Source organism: Phascolarctos cinereus, unplaced genomic scaffold (assembly GCF_003287225.1).
Source record: "Phascolarctos cinereus isolate Bilbo 61053 unplaced genomic scaffold, phaCin_HiC Scaffold_2;HRSCAF=192, whole genome shotgun sequence".
NCBI classification, from domain to species: Eukaryota; Metazoa; Chordata; class Mammalia; order Diprotodontia; family Phascolarctidae; genus Phascolarctos; species Phascolarctos cinereus.
The window spans coordinates 380,178,010-380,203,802 of NW_027555625.1; the positions used below are offsets into that span (position 1 = coordinate 380,178,010).

Consider the following 25,793-nt stretch of genomic DNA (forward strand, 5'->3'; position numbering starts at 1 on the left):
TGAGCAAATTCATGAAAAATGAGAATAATACTAATTGACTTTCATAGGGAAATAATTGAGAGGAATACTTAATTACATTTTTATAGTTGTTCTCAATTGTTAAAAGCAACCCATATTGGGGGGGTCATAAATATGAATTTTCACATATGTTATTTCCATATATTTCATATTATTAGACATTCATTACTGTTTTTAGTAATTTAATGTTTAGTACTCATTAAAAAAATTAATATAGCTAGCCACAATTTTGCTATTTCTCATATAAAATATTTTTAAGATCCTTACCATATGTATTGACACTCTTTTTAATGCTAAATGATATTTGAGAACTAGTAATATGTTGTATCAGTTAATTTTACTCTTTGAGCAGCTCTGAAATTATGTTAATATGGTACTATTAAGACCTGGTCGGTGCTAAACTGTTTGATTCCTTGGTTCCTGGAAGATAGCTGTTTAGCACTGTTACCATTTTTTAGCCAAGGTGAGTTTGTCATAAATTGCTTATATTCCTTAAGGTTAAATGAGTTTTCCTTTATTAGAAACTGGATACATTTTTTTTTAAAGCCCAAAAAGTGACAGATTGTTCTGATCATTGGGTTACTTTAAGTTACTTGGTTTTGTTTTTCCTTTGTGCACCTGGCCTACATTGTATTTGAAGCCACCATCTTCACTTTTAGACTTCACTTAAAGACATTTATGTCTGACTAAATAGTTACAGATTGGGTAGTGGTTTTTTTTCCCATCAAGTAAAAGCTAAAATTGATTTTTTAACATTGACTTTATGAAAAACATTTTAAAGAGACAGTTTAGATCTGGTAAGATTTCTTGTTATTATGGTATATGTGGGTCTGTTTAGATAGGACCACTATATATATTAATTTAATGTATTTCATATGTTTATAAGTAACACTTATGTGATAATGTGGTTTATGAAGACTTAAAATGTGATTTTGTATGTTTTATTAGCACCCACCCACACAAGATCAGACACCAAGTTCTGCTGTTTCAGTTGCCACACCTTCAGTTAGTGTTTCAACTCCAGCTCCTACAGCTACACCTGTACAGACTGTTCCCCAGCCACACCCCCAGACGTTGCCTCCCGCAGTTCCTCATTCAGTACCTCAGCCAACAGCAGCGATACCTGCTTTTCCACCAGTAATGGTACCTCCATTTCGTGTCCCCCTTCCTGGCATGCCTATTCCACTACCAGGTAAACCAGCATCTGATAATTTTCTTATTTGCTGTGTTTTTCATATGTCAGCAAGTTTGTTCTCATGTGTCTGTTGCATATGGAATTTGCCTTGAATCCCATCCATTTTAAAATGTTTTTTGAAAGATTCACGGCTGATTGCAGTAGTTTCTCTTTTAGTTTTTGGTAAATGTATCTTTTGTTTTTGTATTTTCACACCTGATATACACCAGTTGTTAAAGTTAGTCACATTGAAAATGTAGTTATCTTGAATATTAGCTTCAAATGTAGAAATTGGTACCTTTTTTGCATTTTACATGTTTTAAATTCAGTTATTTTTAAGGGATCAAGTCTTACTGCAGTAAAAGATGTTACACATTTTACGGATATTAAAGTATGAAATAGAATGCAAACCATTTAATTGTAAGGAGAAAAACCTCCATAGGACCTTAGAAAATTATTTCTATAAGATAAAGGCTTAGACCTTATCTTACATTGAAATCAAGGTAAAAGTTAATATTTTATACTAAATAAGAATTTTAACACTTGAAGAGGGGAGTAAAAGTAGTGAGGACACTTTAAAGGTAGTTGAATGGTGTTCCTTTATAAAGTAGTGTGAGTGTCGGCTAGTGCTGATTTGGATGCTCTTGCTATTGCCAAGGACGTTTAGAATAATAGAATCTTGGAACTGGTCCTTTGAGATCAACTAGTCTTAACCCCCTTGATTTTATAAATGAGAAAATTGATATCCCTAGAGGTCGTGAGTTGCCGTGGGGTACATAGTTAGTAGTGCAGCACAGGACCCCCAACTCAGTCTAGTGATTTTGCGTCATATGTTGCTACTAGAATCCCATGTTGATTCCATTTTATGTTGATGTCTCAATTCCAGATATAGAAGTAGTTCAGACATAATTTTCAGGTATGTACATATCTGATGTAAGCATGATTACTTCCTTAGATGTATGTATTTCAGATTTTTGAAAACAAATTAAAAAGGAGACTTCTTTTCAGATAGCACTCTTTAACAAGAACATACCAAGAAGGGCTTTTTGTAAACAAATTCTTTTATATGACTCAGAATGACCAAAAGCTTGAATGAGTCCGTATTTTTCATGTAGTGTTTTAACATTTTGGAACAGATGATCATGAGTTTAAGTGTAGAACGAGATAGTCCTATATGTGAAAATGATTTGTAGAGGGGCAGCTAAGTGGTGCAGTGGATAGAGTACCAGCCCTGGATTCAGGAGGACCTGAGTTCAAATGTGACCTCAGACACATAGCACTTACTAGCTGTGTGACCCTGGGCAAGTCACTTAACCCCATTGCCTAACCAAAGAAAAAAAAAGAAAAAAAGAAAATGATTTGTAGAAAGTATCAAAACACTCACATCAAGTAAGACAAAGGTAAGAACAAGAATTTAATTCTTTTAAAATATTACTGAGAGTCTTTGTTCTGAAAGTCATGTGAAAGACATAAATTGTCTGTAATATGATTGATATTTTAGAAGTTGTGACTCATGAAGAACAGAATTACTCTTCTTTTCCAATTTAAAATGAGTTTTATCTAGTTTTTAAGCTGTTTATTTATTTTTAGTCTTCAACATTCACTTCCATAAGATTTTGAGTTCTAAATTTTCTCCCCTTCCTCCTACTTTCCCCTCCCCAAGATGGCTTGCAGTGTTTTGTAGGCTGTACATACACATTCATATTAAACATATAAAATGCATTTTGTTTAGGTTCTTAAATAACACGTGTATTCCAAGCTGATAAAAATGACAAGCATCACTTGGAAATTATTGCCCTACAACTAACTAGTTTTTAGGTGCTTTGCAAAGCCTTCACATTTATTAATAATCTATGATGACCTACAGCAGTTCAGCAGTGGCTCACGATCCAGAGAACAGACTAAAAGTAGGAGATTCCTTATCTCCAGGTACCCAGCCCTCTTCGAATGTGAATCTCTGGCCTGATTCAGTTCTGTTAAGGCCACTCCTCAAAATGTTGGATTCTTATTGTCTACTGAATAAAGTTCAGACTCCTGAAACTGACATTCAGGGCTCTGCACAGTATGGTGCTACCTTACCATTACTATTTTCCTTTCACATACTCTACACTGCAGCTCAGTTCAGTTAGTTGTCATTTCTAGTATAAATCCCATACTCTCACAGACTTTGTTATCTTTGCTAATAGCAATTACTGAAACTTAAATTGTTTGAAGCTTAAATTCCTTTATGTTTAAGAAGAGGGGAAAAAATAAAACACCTGTCATTCTTTGCAGTTAAGTTTGATTTTGACTTGGTTATAAAGTTGCTTTTTAAAAACTAAAGAAATAGTGGAGGAGTTTTCTGAAATGGGGAAAGAAACCCTTCCTCTAATTTTTATTTCATCTTCTATTAGTTCTAACAGCATGAGATGAGATCCGAAGTTCTGAACAGTTGAAGGAGCTGGGGATGTTTAGCTTACAGAAGATGAAGGCAGGAAATAAGGGGGATATGTTTGCTGCATTCAAACATTTGAAGGACTATCTTGGGGAAGAGGTAGGGGATTTGTTCCTTGTTGCTTCAGAGGAAAGAACTAGGACCAGTAGGTAGAGGTTATAGGTAGGCAGAATTTAGAAAAATCAGAACTGTTCAGTATTGGAGATGCATGCATCTGAAGTAGTGATCTCCCTGTCACTGGAAGAAAAGTTTGTTAGGAATGTTGTAGAATCCATTAAGAGACAGGGTGGATTAAATAAATTCCAAGGTATCTTCTAAGGTCTTATGATTTTTTGGGAAAAGGAGCTAATAGAAGGATGAAAGTAGGGTCATAAAATCTATCACTTCCTCTCCTTTTTGTTAAACCATTCTTTCAAGATGCTTCATTGAAGTTGGAAGAGGAAATGTAGAAATAGCAATCTTATTCCTTTTTAATTCAGTTTATCTGTTCCGTACTTTTATCTCCTTTCTTCCTTCTGTACCCTTGAACGTGTCACCCTGGGGCAAGAGAAACAGGAAGCCTACAGCAGGGGCAGTAATAAGCCTTTCTATAGATTCATTTGCTGCATTACATTGTAAGAGCACTAGTAGTTCCAAAGTAAATGAGTAAAGGAATGAGACAGTGATTAAAATAAGGGAAAAGAGAAGAAATAGAGGAAACGTGAAGTAAAGGCACAGAAAAGAGCAGTGATAAGGGCCATCAGTTGGAATAGGATTATAGAATTGGAGTTCCAATTTTAGAAGTTGAAAAATCTTATTTTGAGTTTCAGAAAATTCTTTAATCATGAAGTGAAGTGGAATCTGCCAAAATTCCTACTGTAATTTCTGTGCTTAAAAGCTAATAACTTAATAAAAAAAATTTTCTTAAAAGAACACGTTTTGAAGAAACAAATTTTTAGGAAAGTTGGACAATTGTTCCCTTAAAAATAGTTGAATTAAAATGTGTAGTTATTTTCATCAAATGGATGTGACCGCCTAGATAGGCAAGCTTTGGTCTTTTTATATGTTTAGCATTTAAAAATTTTCAAATTTGAGTATTTTATTTTCTGTATTTTTTAAATGAAAAAGATATATGTTGGCCTGATTGATTTAATAAGGGCTAATAATCCCTAAAATTAATAGATCTCATTTTTATGTTATTTTCCTATATTTAAAAATTAATGATATATTCACTGGGGTGAGGATGATCTTCTGAAATTACACTAATTTATTAAGAAGTTCACGTACAAAATTAAAACAATTGGTCCAGTCATCCTGCAGATGGCAGTGTTTATACTGACTTAGATCTAAATACATGCTGTAACTTCCTTCACAAAACGAATTTTTACAATGTATTCTTTTAAACACCTAATAACACCAAATCTTACTCTGAAACTAAAAAAAACCTAGATACTTTGTTCAGTACCATATAGTAGAGTGCTTTTGTTTCTTGTTTCAGATTTAATATTTTTAGCTTTAATAAATCTTACATTAAAAAGTTTAATAAAATTGGAGACTTTCTTTAATCTTAAAAACCAGTAAAACATAAAACTATGTTTTATTCTAAAGTTTTTGTTTTAATATTTGTGTTTTATTAGTTTACAAACCCAGGGGTTTAATTTCATCTTGAGTGTTAGAATTAATTTTTCCTGTCTTTTTCAAGGATAAAAGATAATTGGAGTAAAAGCATGGTTTTTATTTTTCCTTGCTGCCAAAATGTAGTTATTTCCATCAAGTTCTTTCCTTTTACCTTTGTCTCTGATTCTTCTTAAAGCCTAAATTAAAATGGTCATAATTTGTTTTTGGATTTCCAGCTTTCCCTTTAAACTCCCTTTCTACCACAATTAATTAATAAGAGAATTATTTAGCCGAAAATTGCATTGGGTGCAGTTTTCTTCATAGCATATTTTATCTGTCATTAATTCAGGTTACTTTACATGATTATTTACATGTAGTTCTTTACATGTAGTTCTCTGTGCGCACAGTCTTTAAGGGATGAGGGAGTGGAAGTTTTCTTAGTATTTTATGCTGCCTTCATAACACTCCCAACTCTTGTAATTCCATAGAACAAAACATTGCCATTCCATAGTGCCACTAGTTGAGCTTCATCCTGATCCTTCTGTGCCATTTTAAAAATAAGTATGCTCTGCTTTGAGATATTTTCATCTACCCTTATTTCTTACCCTCTTCTTCTCTTTATTTCTACCCTGCATGAATGTATCATGCATCAGCTATTGCATGTGGTTCCTAGAAGCGTAGTGAAACAGAAGAATGTATTTGTCAGTTTCATGCTGCATCCGCCTTCCACTGGTTTCTAAGCAACAGCAGCATGGGTTTTGATGTCCTATGGGAAAATGTCCCATATGAGAATTTAAAATGTGTATGCATGGAAGAAGAGGTCTTCCTATATTGAATTTAAACCCCTGAGATTCCTTCAAATGTTGTTATGATAGCTGGTTCAATATAGGGGTAACTGTTGCTATAATCTGTAGTTAGTATTATTGACAATTTGGCACCACTTCCTGAAATGTCAGAGCAATAAGAAATTCTTTCCTGTGGTCTTTGTCTTTTCCATTGGAAATGGCATTCTAAATTGTACTGGTAATATTATTATCCTGAATCCCAGTGGTAGCTGACATACAATGGCAGCTTTCCAACATGCTTGCTTATCCATTTTACAGGTGTAGCAATGATGCAAATAGTCAGCTGCCCGTATGTAAAGACAGTCGCTACCACCAAGACCGGTAATTCTTAAAACCATCTTAGTTCGTTTTGTCTGTAAGTTGGCATGGTAGTGAATGTTGTTGTTTATATTTTTTTTCCCAAGTGAGTGGATTTTTATATTTTAATTTCTAATGAGCAGTATAAATGCAGATGTCACATTTGGCCAACACTTAATTTTCCCAGTACATTTAGTATTTTTTGGTTCACAAAAACAAAGTAAGGTCAGATTATTTTAATTGTTACTTTATGTAATAAGTGTGAACTATTTCATTCACATATACATAACATTTAAATTTTAGTTTAAATTTTGGTGTGTGTGTTTTTCAGTTAAATTAAAAAATCATTTCCATGTGTAAAGTGATGTGATTGTGCTTGCATGCTACTAGGTATGTGTGTATGACTATTTGTATGTATAGTGTAAGTTTAACTTTTTAAATTAATTAAGGTGATTAGCTGAAATATTTTACCGTACTACCAAACTTGGACTTATGTAAAGGTAGTTTAATTAAATTTTTAGTTTGTATCTCCTTGTTTATTCTTTAGGACACAAGAGCATATTTTCTTTTTTTAACATGTACTCATCTAGTTTGTAAAAAATAAAACCAAGACTTCAAAAAACTGGAGCACATTTCCTTTCCTTATTAATGAAAATTAAAAACTGAATTTTGAGAGATAGTTGAAGATAAGTGGCTTGGCTGAAGTTTAGTATGTTAGATGGCATGAGATGGATTTGGTAATATCAGTCATTCATTAACAAATATGATTTCATAGACTTAGTAGTTAATACCTTTTAAGAACTAGAAGATTTTTTGAGATTTAATTATGCTTTTGATAGTGTTTTTGTCTTCATTTGCAAAAAATTAAAGAATTGTTACTTTTCTATATTGACAGTGTAATTTTATGTACTGTTATCCTTATAATTTAATGTTTCAGCTGCTTGCTTATTTGAAAAGTATTATATAGTATGAGAGAAGATTCAACTTCTGACAGTTCTTTGTGTTGCATTTCAGAATCTTTGATTTGTGTGTATTAGTACTTCAAAAAGAAGGAAATCATAGACATCTTTAGAATAGTATACTACTTTATTAAAATTTTTACATAAATATAGGTTTACTAAAAATTTAGTTCATTTTAAGGTTTCATTGTTTTACTTTGCAGTTGATACCTTATTGTTTTATTTTTCATTGTTCTCTTTTAGGTGTATTGCCAGGAATGGCCCCTCCTATTGTACCCATGATACATCCCCAGGTTGCTATTGCTGCTTCACCTGCTACCTTAGCTGGAGCAACAGCAGTTTCTGAATGGACAGAATACAAAACAGCAGATGGGAAGACGTATTATTATAATAATAGGACATTAGAATCAACCTGGGAAAAACCCCAAGAACTAAAGGAAAAAGGTATAGTAGTTTTAATGACCTATCAGGGTGTCCTAGTCTATTTTGATAAGTAAATTTAGTACTATATCAAATTCTGAGACATTTATCCTTAATCTTTTAAGATTCATTTCTAAATGTGATGTTGAAGGGGAGATTGTTTCTTCATTGAATCATTCGTTTGGGTTTACTTTAAAAAATTTGAAATTGACATGTCTTCTACGTGTTTGTCACAGTTTTCTCCATTTGGAAAACCTTTAATTATTTAGGGACACTGAAATGGTTTTCTCATTGACTATATATTGTCAGGAATATGTGTAATTTGTTGTAAGATTTATGTTTGATAGGACTCATCTTCATAATGAGGGAATATGTTGGATGCTTCTGGGAAGTACATTGTGTCTTAGGCCACAAGGGTCTACTTTGTGTATTGTTTCTTTCATTGCAATAAACGACCTTAATAAATGATTCCTGAAAGAGTTATGCCCATCTGCAGTGTATAGATTTTCTTCTTCCTTTCTGGAAGACCAGACCTTAGTGCTAATATTTAAGTACCTTCATTGTCAAGAACCAAAACTGGGATACTATAACTTTCTACATAAAACATCTTTAATAAGTCATCATTATAGCAGAATTAAGTCAGCAATGCTAAGGAAGGTAAGATTATTTTTGTAGTTAAGAAAGATGTGTTCTTTTAATCTTTTTGTAGTGGTAGCATTTTGATCATAATTATTCTTACTGAATGAATTTCTGTCAGTAAAGACACATAAAATCGTGTCAAGAATTTTAAATATTCCTTCAGTGTTAGCTGGAGAAGAGAAGGGCCAGTTAAGGATCATTGTAATGGAGACATATAAATACCAGATGTAGCTGACAGCAGAGAGAAGTATAAGAAAGAGAATATTAACATTTACATAGATTAAATGAGTGCAGATAAATTGACAAATGTTCTTGTGATTTCTGTGTATTAGTCTGTATTTTTGCAACTGTCCTATTAATTTTTCCCTCAAATCCCATTATGTTGTTTTTACTTAAAATACAAGTGCTGAAATATTGATGGAAATTATTTAAAGTGCTTGAGCAGTACAGTTATGTAATAATCAGTTCATTTAATGGAACTAGAACTTAGTGCCTCAGATTTATTGAGTAATATATGCAAAAGAAATTATTCTTTATCATTAGCTGTTTGCCATCTGATCTGATGACATATTTATCTCCTCATTTAAGAAAACCTAACCTTGGAAGACCTCTTTGACCAAGATTAACTAAACTGGAAAGTTTTATTTAAGAATGATATGAATCACTTTGGAAACTCCAATTTATCTGCATTTAAGAGGATTAAACTTTTAATAGAATATCTTTTTATAGAAAAATTAGAAGAAAAAATTAAAGAGCCAATCAAAGAGCCTCCTGAGGAACCTTTGCCCATGGAAACAGAGGAAGAGGAACCCAAAGAAGAACCCATAAAGGAGATCAAGGAGGTAAAGGACTATGAACCAAATGAGTGTGAAGGTGAATGATTGTGGGTAATTTTCCATGTATACGTTTGTAAAATGTCGCTGCTTAGCAAATGTTTCTTAAATTGACATGAAATATGTTTGATGTGATTGAACATAATTATAAATTTGAAAGCTGAAATTTTAAGTTATCTAGAATTTATACTTGGAATTTCACTTGGAAAATTTTTCTTAAAAATTATTCTTTTTACTCTGCATGAATTATTTTGCACATTTGGCAGATACTGAATTAATTTTATTTCCCATCCTCTTTTCTACTTGTTATTGCTTTGTATTCAATGATAATGTATAGCTCAGTGAAATGCTGTTTTTCTCTGGAAGTATTTTTCCTCTAGTAGGGAAGAGTGGTTTCAGATTTCACATAAGAGCTTAGACTGAGAGATCCTTTTCTGGACCAAAACCTTTCCAGTTCAGTTAAATTTCATTTAGGGACAGGACCACCTATTGCAGTCTTCTGTTTTGGAGAGGGGCAGTTTGGCACTAGGGGAATGAATGAGAAAAGCATCTGTTAAGCTCTTTCTGAGTTCCAGGCACTGGCGGGAATACAAATAGAAAAGAGATACAATCCTTGCCCTTTTAGAGCTTACATTCTGCTGGAAGTGATAACGCTTCTAGGGGAATGTAGGTTAGGTTTTTTGATTGGTAAAGACGCCGAGGATGTTGAGCAGAATTTATTGACATGCCCTTTCTAGGAGCATTGATATTTTTGATTTGATTATTATTTCCAGAGCAAGGGGTGAAAAACAGGGAAATGGAGTGGAATGGTAGACATCTGTGTCAGTAAGCAAGACAAGGTCAACACTGAAACAGAGTTAGAAGTTTGTTATCTCCTAGATATATATCAGTCAACCAAGACTGCTTGGCTACTGGGCTGGACCTCCAAAGGTCAGTAGTTTTGTTCTTCCAGGGCATGGTCTGTAGTTCAGAGAGTGCCTGGCGATAGTGGCAGTGGCTGGAGAGCAGGTCAGGGAAAAGACAGAGGTGAAACATGGTTGAGAGTCTGGGGCAGGATGGATATAGTAGGAAGATAGAAGCTCTCCTGAAACCACTGAAGGAGGTACTTAGATTTAAAGCTCCCCTCAAGGTATCTTATTATTCTACTGATAGCTCTGGGGTGAAATTTGTAGACATTTGTGGTTTGTATGATTATTATTGAACCGATATCATGAATTAAGTGGAAATGGCAATATTAGTATGAAATATTTTCTCCATAGGAGCCCAAAGAAGAAGAGATGACAGAAGAAGAAAAGGCTGCCCAGAAAGCAAAGCCAGTAGCAACTACACCCATTCCTGGCACTCCATGGTATGTATATATTTTCATCTCCAGTGAGTAATGCTTTTATTTATGCTTTTTCATGTTTCTAATATAGATTAGATGATTTTTTTTTTGGTCCTTTCACATTAAGAAACTTATTTTCTTATAGGGAAAGGTATGTTTCCAACTCTGAAGCAGTTTTTGTGTTATTTAGGTAATTCTATACTAATTATTTTAATCCCAGTTCATTTTAATAACTCTAGAATCCAAAGAACTTCTTTATCCTCTCTGTCATTTCAAATGACCATCCTCAGACTGCAAAATCTTGACATTATCTTCTGAATTGTCAAAAGTTAAATGAAAGAAAACTCATGAAGATTTCTAGGACGTAGCTAAGGTAGTCCTCAAAGGAAAAATAGAGAGGATTAGGGAATTGATTGTATACTTAGAAAATTAGAAAATCAGGTAACTAAACCCAAAATAAATACCAAGGAGGAAATCTTAAAAATTCAAGGAAGAATTATTAAATTAGAAGTTAGATTAAGTTCAGTATCATTTTTGTGTTGAATATTCTATTGCATTCTGATTCTTTGAATATTAGTATCCCGTGTTTGTTATATATGACCTTGGGCAGTTAGGTGGCACAATGGATAGAGTGCTGGACCTGGTCAGGAAGATTCAATTTCCCGAGTTAAAATTTTGCTTCAGATACATACTAGTTGTATGACCCTGGGCAAGTCATTTAACCCTGTTTGCCTCAGTTACTTATCTGTAAAATGAGCTGGAGAAAGAAATGGCCAATTAGCCCATTATCTTTGCCAAGAACACCGTAAATGGGGACATGGAAAGTTGGGTGTGCCTGAACGGTGACAGTAACATGTGTGATCTTCCCGAAGTAAGTGTTTGACCAGGTCTCCCCCCGCTTTACTGCAGGGGTCCTAATTACCGCTGTGGTCACATAAAAAAATCATCTTTTTGGTTTTTAGAACTCTTCACAACTTTTTTCCTTCCTGCCTTTCCATTCTTCTCACTCTTTGCTCCCTTCCACATGTGTAGTTTCTCGGACATGACACTTGTATATCCCAGCTAAGCATTTTCAGTGTCTCTTCTGTATATGCCTGCATAAACAATAGTGTCTGGTTCTCCCTGCTCCTCTCTCATCTCCTAGCTTTCTGGCTTCCTTTATGTCCCAGCTAAAATGCCACCTTTTACAAGAAGTTTTTCCTGAACCCCCTTAATATCAGTGCCTTCCCTCTGTTGATTTCAGTTTATCTTATCATTATCTTGTCTTTTGTAAGCTGCCTCCCACATTAGATTGTGAACTCCTCCAGGGCTGGGACTGTTTTTTGCCTTTTCTTTGTATTCTTAGCACTTAACATAGTGTCTGGAATGTCATAGATACTTAATAAATGCTAGTTGATTTGACTTGAGTTAATCAGAATATTCAGTTGATCAGGGAGTATAGTTTTCACGTGATTTTGGGGGGTAAATACGAGTTTATTATAAAGAGCTATTACATAATCTTTTCCTTATATTAATAATAACTAGCATTTATGTAATGCTTTTAGATTTAGAAAGCACTTTCCATATGTTATCACATATGATTCTCATGACAACCACGTAAAGGTAGGTGCTATTATTATCCACAATTTACAGATGAGGAAACTGTTTAGTGACTTGCTGGAGGTCACACGTGTATAGTAAGTATCAGAGGCAGAATTTGAACTCTGATGTTTTTGACTTTATGTACTCCTTTCTAGATTATCATTTATGCAATGCCTTAATGATCAGAGTAGTTCATATAGCTTTTAAAAAAAATAGATTACAAATATTAATAATATTACTAATACTAATAGATTTTACTATTTTCCTTCCCTGTTTCTGTTGAAGGCACCACCTTCCTTCCAGTGTCTTTTGTAATCTGTGCATTATCCTGTACTCCTTCATTCTTAATCTCCCCACATATCAAATAAGTTGCTAGAGTTTCCCATTTTTCCCTTCGACTGTATCTCCCCCATCCCATCTCTTCATTCATTTACTCACACAGCTACCACCTTAATTCAGGCCCTTATCACTTCTGGCCTAGATTATTGCAGCAGTTTTAATTGGTCTCCCTGCCTTTAGTTTTTCACCACTCAGATATATCCTGTACACTATTGCCAAAATATTTTTTTAAATATAAATTTATTTATTTTTAGTTTTCAACATTCACTTCCACAAGTTTTTGAGTTCCAAATTTTCACCCCATCTCCTCCCCCACCCAAGATGGCATGCATTCTGAATATCCCTTCCCCTAGTCTGTCTTCTCTTCTATCTCTCCCCCCTTCTCTTATCCCCTTCCCCTTCTATTTTCCTGTAGGGCAGGATAGACTTCTATACACCATCTCCTGTATTTATTTCCCAGTAGCATGTGAAAACATTTTTTTTAAACATATGTTTTTAAAACTTTAGGTTTCAAATTTTCTGTCTTCCTTCCTCCCCATCTACCCTCATTGAAAAGGCAGACAACTCAATATAGGTTGTACGTGTGCAGTTATGCAAAACACTTCCATAGTAGACATGTTGTGAAACTCTATTTCCCTTAATCCTATCCTGCCCTCCCATTTATTCTATTCTTTCTTTTGACCCTGTCCCTCCTCAGAAGTATTTGCTTCTGATTACCCTTTCCCAATCTGCCCTCCTCTCTATCACCCCCTGCTCTCTTGTCCCCTTCTCCCCTATTTTCCTGTAGGGTAAGACAGATTTCCATACCCAATTGAATGTGTATGTTATTCTCTCCTTAAGCCAAATCCTATGAGAATAAGATTCCTCATTCCCTCTCACCTTCCCCTGTTTCCCCTCCACTGTAGAGATTTTCTTTTCTGTTTTTTTTTTGAGATAATTTACCCCATTCTACCTCTCCCTTTCTTCTCGAGTATCATCCTCTCTCATCCCTTAATTTTATTCTCCAGATATGACCCCTTAATCTTCAACTCACCCTGTGCCCTCTATCTATCTATCTATATCACATATAATTTTTTTCCTTCAACTACCTAATACTGACAAAGGTCTCATGAGTTATAAATATCATCTTTCCATGCAGGAATGTAAACAGTTCAATCTTAATAAGTCTCTTATGATTTCTCTTTCCTGTTTACCTCTTCATGTTCCACTTGAGTCCTGTATTTGAAAGTCAAATTTTCTATTCAGCTCTGGTCTTTTCATCAGGAATGCTTGAAAGTCCTCTATTTCACTGAATGACCATTTTTTCCCCTGAAGGATTATACTCAGTTTTGCTGGGTAGGTGATTCTTGGTTGTAATCCTATCTCCTTTGCCCTCCAGAATATTATATTCCATGCCCTGCAGTCCTTTAATGTAGAAGCTGCTAAATCTTGTGTTATCCTGATTGTGTTTCCACAGTACTTGAATTGTTTCCTTCTGGCAGTTGTAATATTTTCTCCTTGACCTGGGAACTCTGGAATTTGGCTATAATATTCCTAGGAGTTTTCCTTTGGGGATCTCTTTCAGGAGGAGATCTGTGGATTCTTTCAATTTCTATTTTGCCCTCTGGTTCTAATATCAGGGCAGTTTTCCTTGATAATTTCTTGAAAGATGATGTCTAGGCTCTTTTTTTGATCATGGCTTTCAGATAGTCCAATAATTTTTAAATTCTCTCTCCTGGATCTATTTTCCAGGTCAGTTGTTTTTCCAAGTTGAGATATTTCACATTGTTTTCTAATTTTTCATTCTTTTGGATTTGTTTTACAGTGTCTTGATTTCTCATAAAGTCACTAGCTTCCAATTGCTCTATTCTAATTTTTAAGGAAGTATTTTCTTCAGTAAGCTTTTGGACTTCCTTTTCCATTTGGCCAATTTTTCTTTTTAGGGCATTTTTCTCCTCATTGGCTTTTTGGACCTCTTTTGCCATTTGGGTTAGGCTATTTTTTAAGGTGTTATTTTCTTCAGTATTTTTTGGGTCTCCTTTAGCAAGCTGTTGACTTGTTTTTCATGATTTTCTTGCATCACTCTCATTTCTCTTCCCAGTTTTTCCTCTACTTCCCTTACTTGCTTCTCAAAATCCCTTTCGAGCTCTTCCTGGGACTGATTCATATTTTTCTTGGAGGCTTTGGATGTAGGAGCTTTGACTTTGTTGTCTTCTTCTGGTTGTATATTTTGATCTTCTTTTTCACCAAAGTAAGATTCTATGGTCTGACTCTTTTTGCGCTGCTTGCTCATGATCCCAGCCAATTACTTGAGTTTTAAACTCTTTGTTAAGGTAAGAGTCTGCTTCCAATGGGAATGTACTGTCCCAAGCTTCAGGGGTTTGTAGCTGTTTTCAGAGATACTTGTAGGGACCTGTAAATTTTCAGTTCTTCCAAGGTGGTATGATAAGGGGCGAGGTGTTTACTCCTTTCCTGGCCTGTGACCACAAGTATTCCTTTCTGTCCTGTAACTGTGAGGAAGGGTTCCTCTCCACAGCCACTCCAAGCTCCACCATGCCAGCGTTCCTCCTCACCCCAGCACTGCCACCCAGAACTGTGACCCAGATCCAAACAGGGGCAAAGCAAGAGATTCCTGCCTCAGCACTGGCAAAGAGATCCCTGCAATCCCTCTCTGATCAGCCACTGGATTCCCCCTCAGTCTGTGGGCTGGAAGCTCGGGAAGCAGTCCCCCGTCCCCCCCCACCCCCCGTCCATGATCTTGGGGAATGGAGGTGAAACCGCACCTTCCTGTCTCAGCACAGACCGAAATAGACTTTTCCCACTCACCTTCTAAGTTGTCTTTGGCATTTGTGGATTGAGGAGTCTGGAAACTGCCACAGCTGCCCATGATTCAGCCCTCTGAGGTCTGCTCCAGGTTCCCTGCAGCCTGCACGCCCACGCAGCGCTGCACGGCCAGCCAGGCGCGATACACCTTTCTGATCAGTCATCCAGGTTGTCTTGGGCTGGAAATTTGTTTCACTCTGTCTTTTTGTGGGTTCTGTTGCTTCAGAATTTGTTTAGAGCCATTTTTTATGAGTATTTGGAGGGGTTTAGGGGAAAGCTCAAGCAAGTCACTGCTTTCACCCTGCCATCTTGGCTCTGCCCCACCCAAAATAATTTTCTTTTAAGGGCAGATATGACCAGGTGATTCCCCTACTCAGTGGCTATAGTAACTTCCTGGACTCTAAATAAAATTCATCTGTTTAGCTTTTAAAGTCCTTCACAGTGTAGCCTCAACCGTTCTTTTCAATCTCCTTGAACATTACTCCTCCTCCTGTACTCTATAATTCAGCCAAACTGGTCTTCTTTCTGTTCTTGAGTCAAGACTCTCTCTCCTGTCTGTATTTTTGCAGCTTACCAATCCCAGTGCCTGGAATACACTTCCTTAATTCGGTTATAGAGACTCTCTGCTTTTAAGACACAGCATAAGCCCCATTTTCTACATGAAGTCTTTCCTGTTTTTCCGAATTATTAGTGGCCTCCCTTTCCAGACTACCTCATTTGTTTAACTACTTTGTATATATTTGTATTTACCAATGTTACGTCTATGCTGTATGTATTTTTATACATACTTGTTTCCTCCCCCTTTGTGACACAAGCTCATTGTGATAAAAGAATTGTCATTGGTCCTTGTATCTGCAGATCCTTAATATGTACTTTGCTGATTGACTTGTTGATGTTAATAGTGGGAAAAATTCTGGAGGTGAAAGTAAAATCACTTACATTTTTATGAAAAGCTTCAAATGGAACGTCTTTCTCCTTGTACTCATTTTTACACTTTGTTGGTGGAATGGCAGTCTGCTCTGCCCTGTGATCCTTATATGTATTTTTCTGTAAATTCCATGATAATATCTGACTTCACATTTGCCACCAGAGGGCTTCCTTGGACAGAAATATCTGTCATTATGAAGAACTATATAGATGTAGTAGCACATTTGAGTAAATCTAATGAAATGTGTAGTTTAATAACATGATATTTACATTTTACTAGGAAGTGCTAACCTCAGTCTTGTACTGACTGGGAAAGCTTACTTGAGGTTTATTTTTTTAAAAAGTGAAAACATAAAATAGTTATTTATAAAGGTGTTGCTTAAGCCTACCTGTAATTGACTGCCAAAGATTTTATGAGAAATTAACTTGTACAAGATACCACATTTTAGTCTGTGGATGAAAGTAGTAGAATATAGTTTTTCCTATAAATAAGACCAGAATATTCTTGTTAAAAATTTCTAAGTGTTCCTTGAGTCATAAGTCTAAATTTCTTGTTGCATGTCCAAGGTAGGTTTTCAGCAGGGTCTCAGCCATCATTTATGCATTTAATGTGCATTTCCTGTTACACTTAATGTTCTAAGTACCCTAGTACTGCATTATGTCTTTTATAATGTGTGCATTGCCTGTGTCTCTCTTCATTTTTACAGAGACAGAGAGGAGAGAAACTTTTCAATAACAAGTTGCATTTGGGGAGCGGATATTTTTGGAAAATAAATGAACTTATTTGTTCCTCAGCACTCTTAAATTTCTCATTTCACGATTATTTAATCATCCTCTTTTTTTTTTGGTGAGGCAGTTGGGGTTAAGTGACTTGCTCAGAGTCACAGAGCTAGTGAGTGTTATCTGTCTGAGGTCAAATTTGAACTCAGGTCCCCTGATTCCAGGGCCGGTGCTCTATCCGCTGCGCCACCTACCTGCCTCCTAATCATCCTCTTTCACAGTTTGTTGACAGTCTGTACTTTTGAGGGAGCTTTAAATTTAGCATTCTAAAGCTGGGTTATTTTAATAAGGATTATGTTTAAATAATCTTTAAACTATGCTTCAACCTGAAGTTCTTAATGCTTCCTATGTTTTTTTTCAGGTAATAACAGTTATTTTCATGTTAGGCATTGAACATGTCTTTTAATCAAAAAGCTTTGCTTTGTTCTTTGTGTTTAGGAACAATTAGATTAGAAAAAATGTTTTTTTTCAAGGCATCATTGAAAAAGCTAACTACAGAGGGTCTCTAAAAATATAACTTTTGAATTCATTCTTAGGTGTGTTGTTTGGACTGGTGATGAACGAGTTTTCTTTTATAACCCCACAACTCGTCTCTCTATGTGGGACAGACCTGATGATCTGATTGGAAGAGCTGATGTAGACAAATTATTCAGGAGCCCCCTCACAAGAAAGGAATGGAAGAAGGAAAGAAACTAAGTAAGTGCAAAGTTAAATGTTTATTCTCTTATATTTAAAAAGTAATTTCTTGTGGTTTGAGACAGTGTGAATTCTTTTAGAATACACACTTCACTTTTTCAAGGAATGTGGACATTTAAAATAGCCAAAAAATTGGCTTTGATATGAGTTGATGTATCTGAAAAATATGTAAATATGTGTACATCCACATTCCTCTTTCCCCCCCCCCCCCGCCAATGAGATAAAGACCAGGTTTGGTGGTATAGACTTAGACTAATTCCTAGTATTAGTCCAAGATATATTTGTACTTTGAACAGTACTTATCATTCAGTAAAATTGTAAAGTAATCCAAAAATTCTGTTTCTGTTTAGCATATAATATTAATTCTTGTTTAGAAAATCAGTTACTGAAGTTCCCAGGTCCTTTTATTCCAGAATAGAGTAAATGAAATGAAGGATGAAATTTTGGAAAATTAAGTACCTAGAAAGAAAAGGATACTTCATTGAAAGAGTTCATTAAATTTTATATTATATACATTATTAGAAAATGAAAATTTAAAAAAATCTAATCATGAGTACTTAAAAAATTTGTTAAATTGTTCAGCATTGACTTAAAAACATGTATATCTGAATTTACATTGATGTAGGAATTTGTGTATCAGAACTTCATTGTGCATCATGAATCCTTGAGGCTTTAATTCTAAAGAAGTGACCTTGCTGCTTGGTAGAATTATTATTCAGTGCTTTGCAAACAAAGCCAGCTATAGAATATGTAGTGCAGAAAGGTTGACCAATTTCATGGATTATACAGAAATTTTATTGTAATTTCTTGTTTCCAAAGTTTCTTCCATATCTCTTTAAGAGGCTGTTGCACATCTTGCTAATTGTTGAGGACATTTGGAACCCTTTGTTTTCCTCCTTCAAATAGATTGTGTTTATATGCCTGAAATTAATGAACCATAGTGTCTTTGTATCCAAAGTACATTTTAAAAATAGTGATTTTTGGACACTTGGTTAACCATGTGTGATAAGTAACATGTATACCTCTAATAAAACTACAGCAAGCTAAAATAAGCACCTACTGCAACACCTCCATGAATTAGGAAAGTTTTTATTGTATGGTGAAGTTTGGATAAAGAAAATTTTAAATTTAATTTTAAATATGACTTGGAAGAAGGGTAGATAAGTAGAAAAGACACAGTAATACCATTTTTACTAAAAGTATTGGCAATTAATTGTAGCAATAGTAAGAAATATTTATATTTATAGATGACATTTGTTATGTTTTTGCCAGGGCACCAGACTCCGACCATGCTGTCTATCCAAAAGTGGCAGTTCTCTATGAGTGCAAGTGAGTGAACTAAACATGAATTGCAGTTGAAGAGGGTAAATTAAAGTACAGTGACAGTAGTAGCGTTGGTATTATAATAACTTGCGTTTATATACTCCTCTAAAGTTTGCAAAATGATCTTGTAATGATCCTTTAACAAAGAAACACTTATATTGAGCAACTGCAACTGAATGAAATTGATTCTGTATTTTAGGGAGTGGAATGCAAATAGGACTTCCAAAGAGAGACTTTGTTTTGGAAACTGTGTGTGTAAACATTTAGACTGTTGACTGTTTATATATACCCTTACACAAAATTTTATAATAATTTTATGTTGCAGTTAAAGAAGAGCAAGAATCAATAGAAGAAGCAAATGAAGATGAACCAGTTAAAGCTAAAAAGCGGAAGTAAGTGAAATCAGAGATAGTTTAAAAGTTTTGTCCCCCCTCATTGGTTTAATTCATGTCTTCACATGAATGCAGTTTTCAATAGACACGACAATAAATGAGTGGTTGATGAAAAATGAACTGTAGCTCGATCTCTCTCATGATAGAAATTTTTTTATGAAGTAATTGCGTATTACCTCTGTTTGCAAAATTTGTGAGTTTTAGTTACCTAAGTGGTTTTTATGAAGCTAGGTAAGATAAAGGACTAGTTAATTAGAGCTTTGGGGAAATTAGGAGGCTTGACAGATTTGTTTAAGTTTCTGCCCCCAGAACCATTCCAGATAGCTTGTACTATTCACTCCACAAACGTTTATTGAATGGAACACTGTTTTGCTTTATATGTCAATTCACCAATTACTGGCTTTTGAAGTAAGATTTGAAACTTATCTGTAGAGAATTAGTTGTCAGAGTTGGGAATCAGTTTTTGCTCCATAAGAGCTAAGGGATGTACCAGAGATAGCAGTGTTGTGTTTATTAGTGCCTATTGTTCTGGATTGTGTTAGATGTGAACGTGGCCCTTGTATTCTTTTGGGAAGGAGAAAAGAATATTGTTGTCCATAAAGTAGTTATACAACTAATGTAGAGGTTGAACTAGTCTTCAGGGAAAGGGGTAAATTTGGACTGCTATTTTTTTTTTAGAAAGGAGATGAAAAAATGATGGAAAGGATTAACTATGGGTTACCAGTGTGAAGGAAATGAGGCTAAGATAGCACAGTTCTAGTTGTATTTAGATTTGTAAATGACCTCATGTTGAGGTCACTATCACATAGCTTTCTAGATCTTCATTGTTTGTTAGAGGCAGAGCTAAATGCATATATTTCCTGGCTCAGAATATAGATTTTTCTTTTATTTGTGGGATAGATAATAAATGTATATGTTCTGGAATTTTCAATTAGCAAAAATTACAGTACCCCTCGGTCATCCCCACAACCCTTGTGATACATTATAGTAAGGGCTTCAGCGGAGACGTTTTATCCCTAACCATACAGAATTTTGTTTAAGCTATTGTGTTTATGGTTATTATGTTAACTAATGCTTAATGTTAGATCACCATGGTCTCTAAAATAACCTCAAATGCCAGCACAATGTCTTCTGCTTACTTTGTGTCATCTTGCTACGTTAATGATAGTTGACTGGCTCAGTTTCCATGTTTGTCTATTAACCTTAGATAATATTTAATCGTTGTGTTGGCCTTCCTTTGACAACTAACATTTCACTCTCTTTCCCTACCCATTCTCTCATTTAAATTGGTAATGTATACCAAGGAAAAGTAATCTAAACTTAATATTTCCTTTAATAAATTGAGCCTGCTCTCCCCACATCTTTTAATATATTCTAAAAACGTAGATAGTTATTAGATTATCTGTTTTGGATTATCTGCATCACCTTTTCTGTTTAGTACATAGAATTGAGAACAACTTCCTCAAATTGGCTTTAACTCTAATGTCCATTTTTGTAGGAACAAGGAGTAGTTGAGTTATTGTTAAACAGTTCTAATCTATGCAGTTGTATTACTGGGACACCATTAATCTGTGGGCCCTAGCCCTTATTCTATATTTCACTTTCATTACCCAGAAAGAGAGTAATAGAAGTGCCAGGTAAGTATCTCAAACTTATTCATGTGGTCAAGGTTGCTTGTATCTTGTGTAAAATATAAAAACTTAAAAAATGTTAAGTCAGAAGTAGTTTTGTTAGATAGTTCTGTTTTTAATATCTTAGTCACATATAATGTGAAAAATTCTGAGAATTAGTATCTTTCCTGAAGGAAGTAGGTACATACCTTTTCCTAATGAATTAAAAATCCTTGTAGGAACAGTTTCTATCTTTTTAATCCAACTAAGAATGTTTCTTACCTCAAAATTGAAAGAGGAAGAATGTTTCACTTTCTTCCTAGCATAGTGATAGTATTCTTCTGTTAGTTTTACAGTGGACTCATTATAATAAGATGACCATTATTATAACAACAAAGGAGTTATTCTTTTTTTATATTATGATGGGATCTGACCTAAGGTTTATTTTCACTAAGAAAGGTTTCAGTTCTTAGTAAGTATAGTCTTAAAATTATTCTATTTGATAATTATCCCCTCTTAACTCTGAGTGAATAATTTATTTATCGGTTGATGGCTTTATGTTGCATTCTTACAGGAAAGATGATAACAAAGACATTGATTCGGAGAAAGAGGCTGCCATGGAAGCCGAAATTAAAGCTGCCCGAGAAAGGGCCATTGTCCCTCTGGAGGCCCGAATGAAGCAGTTCAAGGATATGCTTCTAGAGAGAGGGGTCAGAAAACAATCTTTGGGGGAGATATTTCTGTTTTGTATAAGTAATATAATATGTCTTGCTAAAAGGTCATATCCAAGGTTAGTGATCCTTTTGGGGATGGGGGGAGAAGGGGCAAACATAGCACATAATTTTTTTTCTGAAAGCACCTTTTCATGGCCAAGTCTGTTTAACTTAATGCTTATTACTGTCCTTTTTAATATACTTAAAAAAAACTTTTATTCACTTTAGGTTATTAAAATATCACAAGTTTTATTTAAGAATGGTATTAACATCAGAATAATAGCATCAGTTGAAGGGATGCACCTTAATTGTAATGACTTCTGGTTAGAGCAGAATTGTTGATATTATATGAAGTTTCGTTAATGGAATTTAACTGAGAAGGAATTTTAACCTTTTGGTTCTATTCAGAAGTTAATTTGACTAAGTAAAATTGTTCAATTTTAAATCATTACCTATTCCATAAAAGATCGGAGCAAGCTTGGGAAATCAAAATGCAAATCTTCAAGGCTCTTTTCTGATGTACTGATTTTTAAAATGTCACCCAGTAGTGGTTATTTTAATTAGGTGTGTGTTACAGCTATATAATTATATAGAAATGTTCAGAGCTAATTAGTGGGAAATTTGCCATTGCTCACCTCCCACTGCTTGTCATTTATTAGTGATGGAAACTTCAGTATGGTTTTTGTCATATTTCTTTTTAAACAGATGTCCTGTGGATTTCAAGAAAAAAATTATACTACCTTTATATTTTCGAGCAAATTTAATGATTAGGCAATACCTCTTTCTTATTTTAAAGGTTTCTGCTTTTTCAACATGGGAGAAAGAGCTGCACAAGATAGTTTTTGATCCACGTTACTTACTTCTTAATCCTAAAGAGAGGAAACAGGTAAATGGAAATTATGATTCATTTAAATGTTATCCCTCAGAGGAGGCAAAATTTTAAAATAATGGGATTTAAAGCAATCCCTGTATCCCCCTTCTCTGATTTTCCCAGAGAAAACTCCTGACAATTTTTGCCCTTCCCTCCCCACAAGAATGATTATACATATATGTAGGTATTTTTTTTAATAGGAAAGTTGCCTGTGGGAATTTCTCCTCGAAAATGTTTGGATATTTTATTTTTAAGATTCTTTATGACAGCCAGGCAGTATTTATAAGTCCTATTCCAAATCCACCCTTAGGTCAAATCATTCTTTTCGTTTACAGGGTAGATGGGTTATGATGGTTAACATTTTGTTCACTGCCATTGTATGGACTAGAAGTATCTGGTAGAAGCAACTTGCCACTTGTGATGTATTTATGACAGATGTTTTGATGACATTTTCATTTGTCTTCTAAAGCATTTGAACATGCTTTCCTGCTCATAATAATAACATCTGACTTGAATGGATCTTCCCAATACTGCTCTCTTTAGCATTAAAAATATCCACCATTTTAGTTTTGTGAAGTATCAGTGTTGTAGGCCTTACTACCATTAATCATTTTATCAAATAATTATGATTGGAATTGTACTTTGAACTATTGTGCCACCCTATATGCAGACCCAGCTTTTTTCTTTTCATGGAAGCCAGATTTTTACTATCTCAGGCATGGACTTAAATGCTTTTTTTTTTTTTTGGCTAGGCAATGGGGTTAAGTGACTTGCCCAGTATTACATAGCTAGTTAAGTGTTATGTGTCTGAGGCTGGATTTTAACTCAGGTCCTCCTGAATCCGGGACCGGTGCTCTATCTACTGCACCACCTAGCTGCCCCAGACTTAAATGCTTTTAACAGAGAGCAAAATGTTGGAGATATAAGAGGGAACTTTGGAAATACAGTATTGAAATTATATTCCAGGAAGAGTTTTTGTTTTTAACCAGTAGCTATGTGACTTTATTGCTAGAACTTCCTAAGATATGTTTCCACTTTTAACAAAAGCTTTGTGCCTATAGTTGTTAAATGTGTTATACATTTCAATTATTCAGTGATGTACATAAAACAAAATTCAACCCCCTTGGAATCTTCCTTTGTATGATTTTTGTTACAAGTTCTACTCATGGAAATGTAAGTATTAAAACAGTATTAGTCATATAATAATTTCTGATTGGAAGGACTTAATGTATTTGTTATTAAGAATACAAATATTCTATCCTCCTCCCTCTTCTGTGCCCTCTCTGTTTAGGAGTAAAGTTAAAAATTAGTGACAGTATAACCTTAAAGTATGATTGTATTTGAAGAGTAAAGATATCAGACATTGGCATACTATCTCAGATCACACTGTTGTCTGAAACTCATCTCAAATTCAAGACAATATAGGTTTTAAACTTTCTAAACTATGTAAGTCTCCCTGAGTTACATAGATTTCACAGACATATAAGTAGAAGTGTCTTGATCCTCTTCCTCCTGGATAGCATTTACATAGTGCTTTAAATTTTGCCAGCACTTTACAAATATTATCTTACTTGGCCTTCTGAACGACTTTATGAGCTATTATGCTCATTTTATAATTGAGGGAGCTGAGGCAGGCAGAGGTTAAAGTGACTTGCCCAAGGTTTCACAGCTAACAAGTAATTATCTGAGTCTGGATCTGAACTCAGGAGTTTCTGACTCTAGGTCTAGCACCCTGCCCACTTCACCACCAGCTGCCTCTAATTTTAGAGATTTACTTAGTCCAAGTGCCTCATTTTACAAATGAGGAAACTAAAATGTAAGACAGGTGATTTGCCCAAGGTCTCTCAGCAGCAAAACCTAGATCAGTACCCATCTCTGCTGATGTCTAGTTTAGCTATTTCTACCAGATCGGGCTGGCTTTTATTTTGCTCTTTTGGGCAGTAATGTTTTATATATAATGTAATATAATGTTTACGTAGGCAAGTAGTCAAATATTATATTACTAGAATTCCTGTAATTTCATCAAGGACTTAAGAGTCTTAGAGTTACTTGAGTGTCAGAAAAGGATTGAGTGACTGGTGGCCGTACAACACAATGAGTAATTATGTCAGCAGTGAGAGTTGAAGCTCATTTTACCTGTCTCCAAATCTAATACACTGTCTGTTTTGCCACACTAAAATTCACTTGTTTTAGAAAATGATGTTAATATTTTCTTTGATGCAGAAATTGGTAAATTGATGAAATATGGTGAATTTATATAATTAATCCCAAAGTACATCTTCGGACAGTTTTTGCTTTATCTTATATTAATTTGTTTAAAAAAAGAAAGGAAAAACATATCCAAAAACGTTATGAGATGTTATTCCTTAACATAATAAAGAGTGAGAAGGGTTTTATGTTCTTCGTTCCCAGTCCAGTTTCATGTTTGTGAAACTGCATTTTTTAGTCTACTCACTGTCTTTCCTTCTATTTATATTTGAAAATACTCCCATGAGGTTGCCATTTGAAGTACATTTGTTCACTTTTGTCATTTATTCATTCAGCAAGTGTTTACAGTGAGCCAAAGTATATACTGTGCTGGGTATACAAAAGTGAAAATGAAATGACCCCTGTCCTCAAGGATCTTACAGTTTATTGGGGGTAAGGGGAAGAGCATTTGCATTGACAATTAAAAACAAAATAATTTCTGGGAGGATGGCAGTAGTAAGTGGAGGCATCAGTAGGCGGGAGTAAATGATGTATCAGCTATCTTGATGGTTTTCTTACCAACATTTATGTTTTATTTATCAAATTGGTTAATGTTCTTATAGGTTTTTGACCAATATGTGAAGACTCGAGCAGAAGAAGAAAGAAAGGAAAAGAAAAACAAAATTATGCAAGCAAAGGAAGATTTCAAGAAAATGATGGAAGAAGCAAAGTTTAATCCAAGGTGTGTGGGTCATTTCCATTTAGAAGAGAACAGAGTTTTATCATCCTCTTTTTTCTGTTTCTATATCATTTAAAAAAATGTTACTATGAATTATGAAATTTAAACATTTTGAATTTTTAGGAGATATGTAAACATCTCCTTTATTGTATTTACAGTGGAATTTCAGTTGCTGACTATATGGATATATGTAGATTATTGTTGCTGAGAAAAGTGCTTTATTGAGTTTTTAGAACTTCTTCAAAGGAATAATTTTGATCCATATGAAATATTACCCCACATTAATCTTATTCT

The 25,793-nt window shown here is 34.6% G+C and overlaps 1 protein-coding gene across 1 annotated transcript in view; it reads left to right on the forward strand.

Moving 5' to 3' along the window:
* Nucleotides 1-25,793, forward strand: part of TCERG1 (transcription elongation regulator 1) — a 64,480-nt gene that overhangs the window by 24,463 nt on the left and 14,224 nt on the right. Inside the window, 12 exon segments of the mRNA XM_078150510.1 lie at nt 974-1,210; nt 6,326-6,388; nt 7,567-7,767; nt 9,112-9,224; nt 10,475-10,563; nt 17,505-17,611; nt 17,614-17,664; nt 18,937-18,993; nt 19,313-19,379; nt 21,564-21,699; nt 22,499-22,588; nt 25,384-25,502. Coding sequence (XP_078006636.1) covers nt 974-1,210; nt 6,326-6,388; nt 7,567-7,767; nt 9,112-9,224; nt 10,475-10,563; nt 17,505-17,611; nt 17,614-17,664; nt 18,937-18,993; nt 19,313-19,379; nt 21,564-21,699; nt 22,499-22,588; nt 25,384-25,502 — 1,330 coding nt within the window.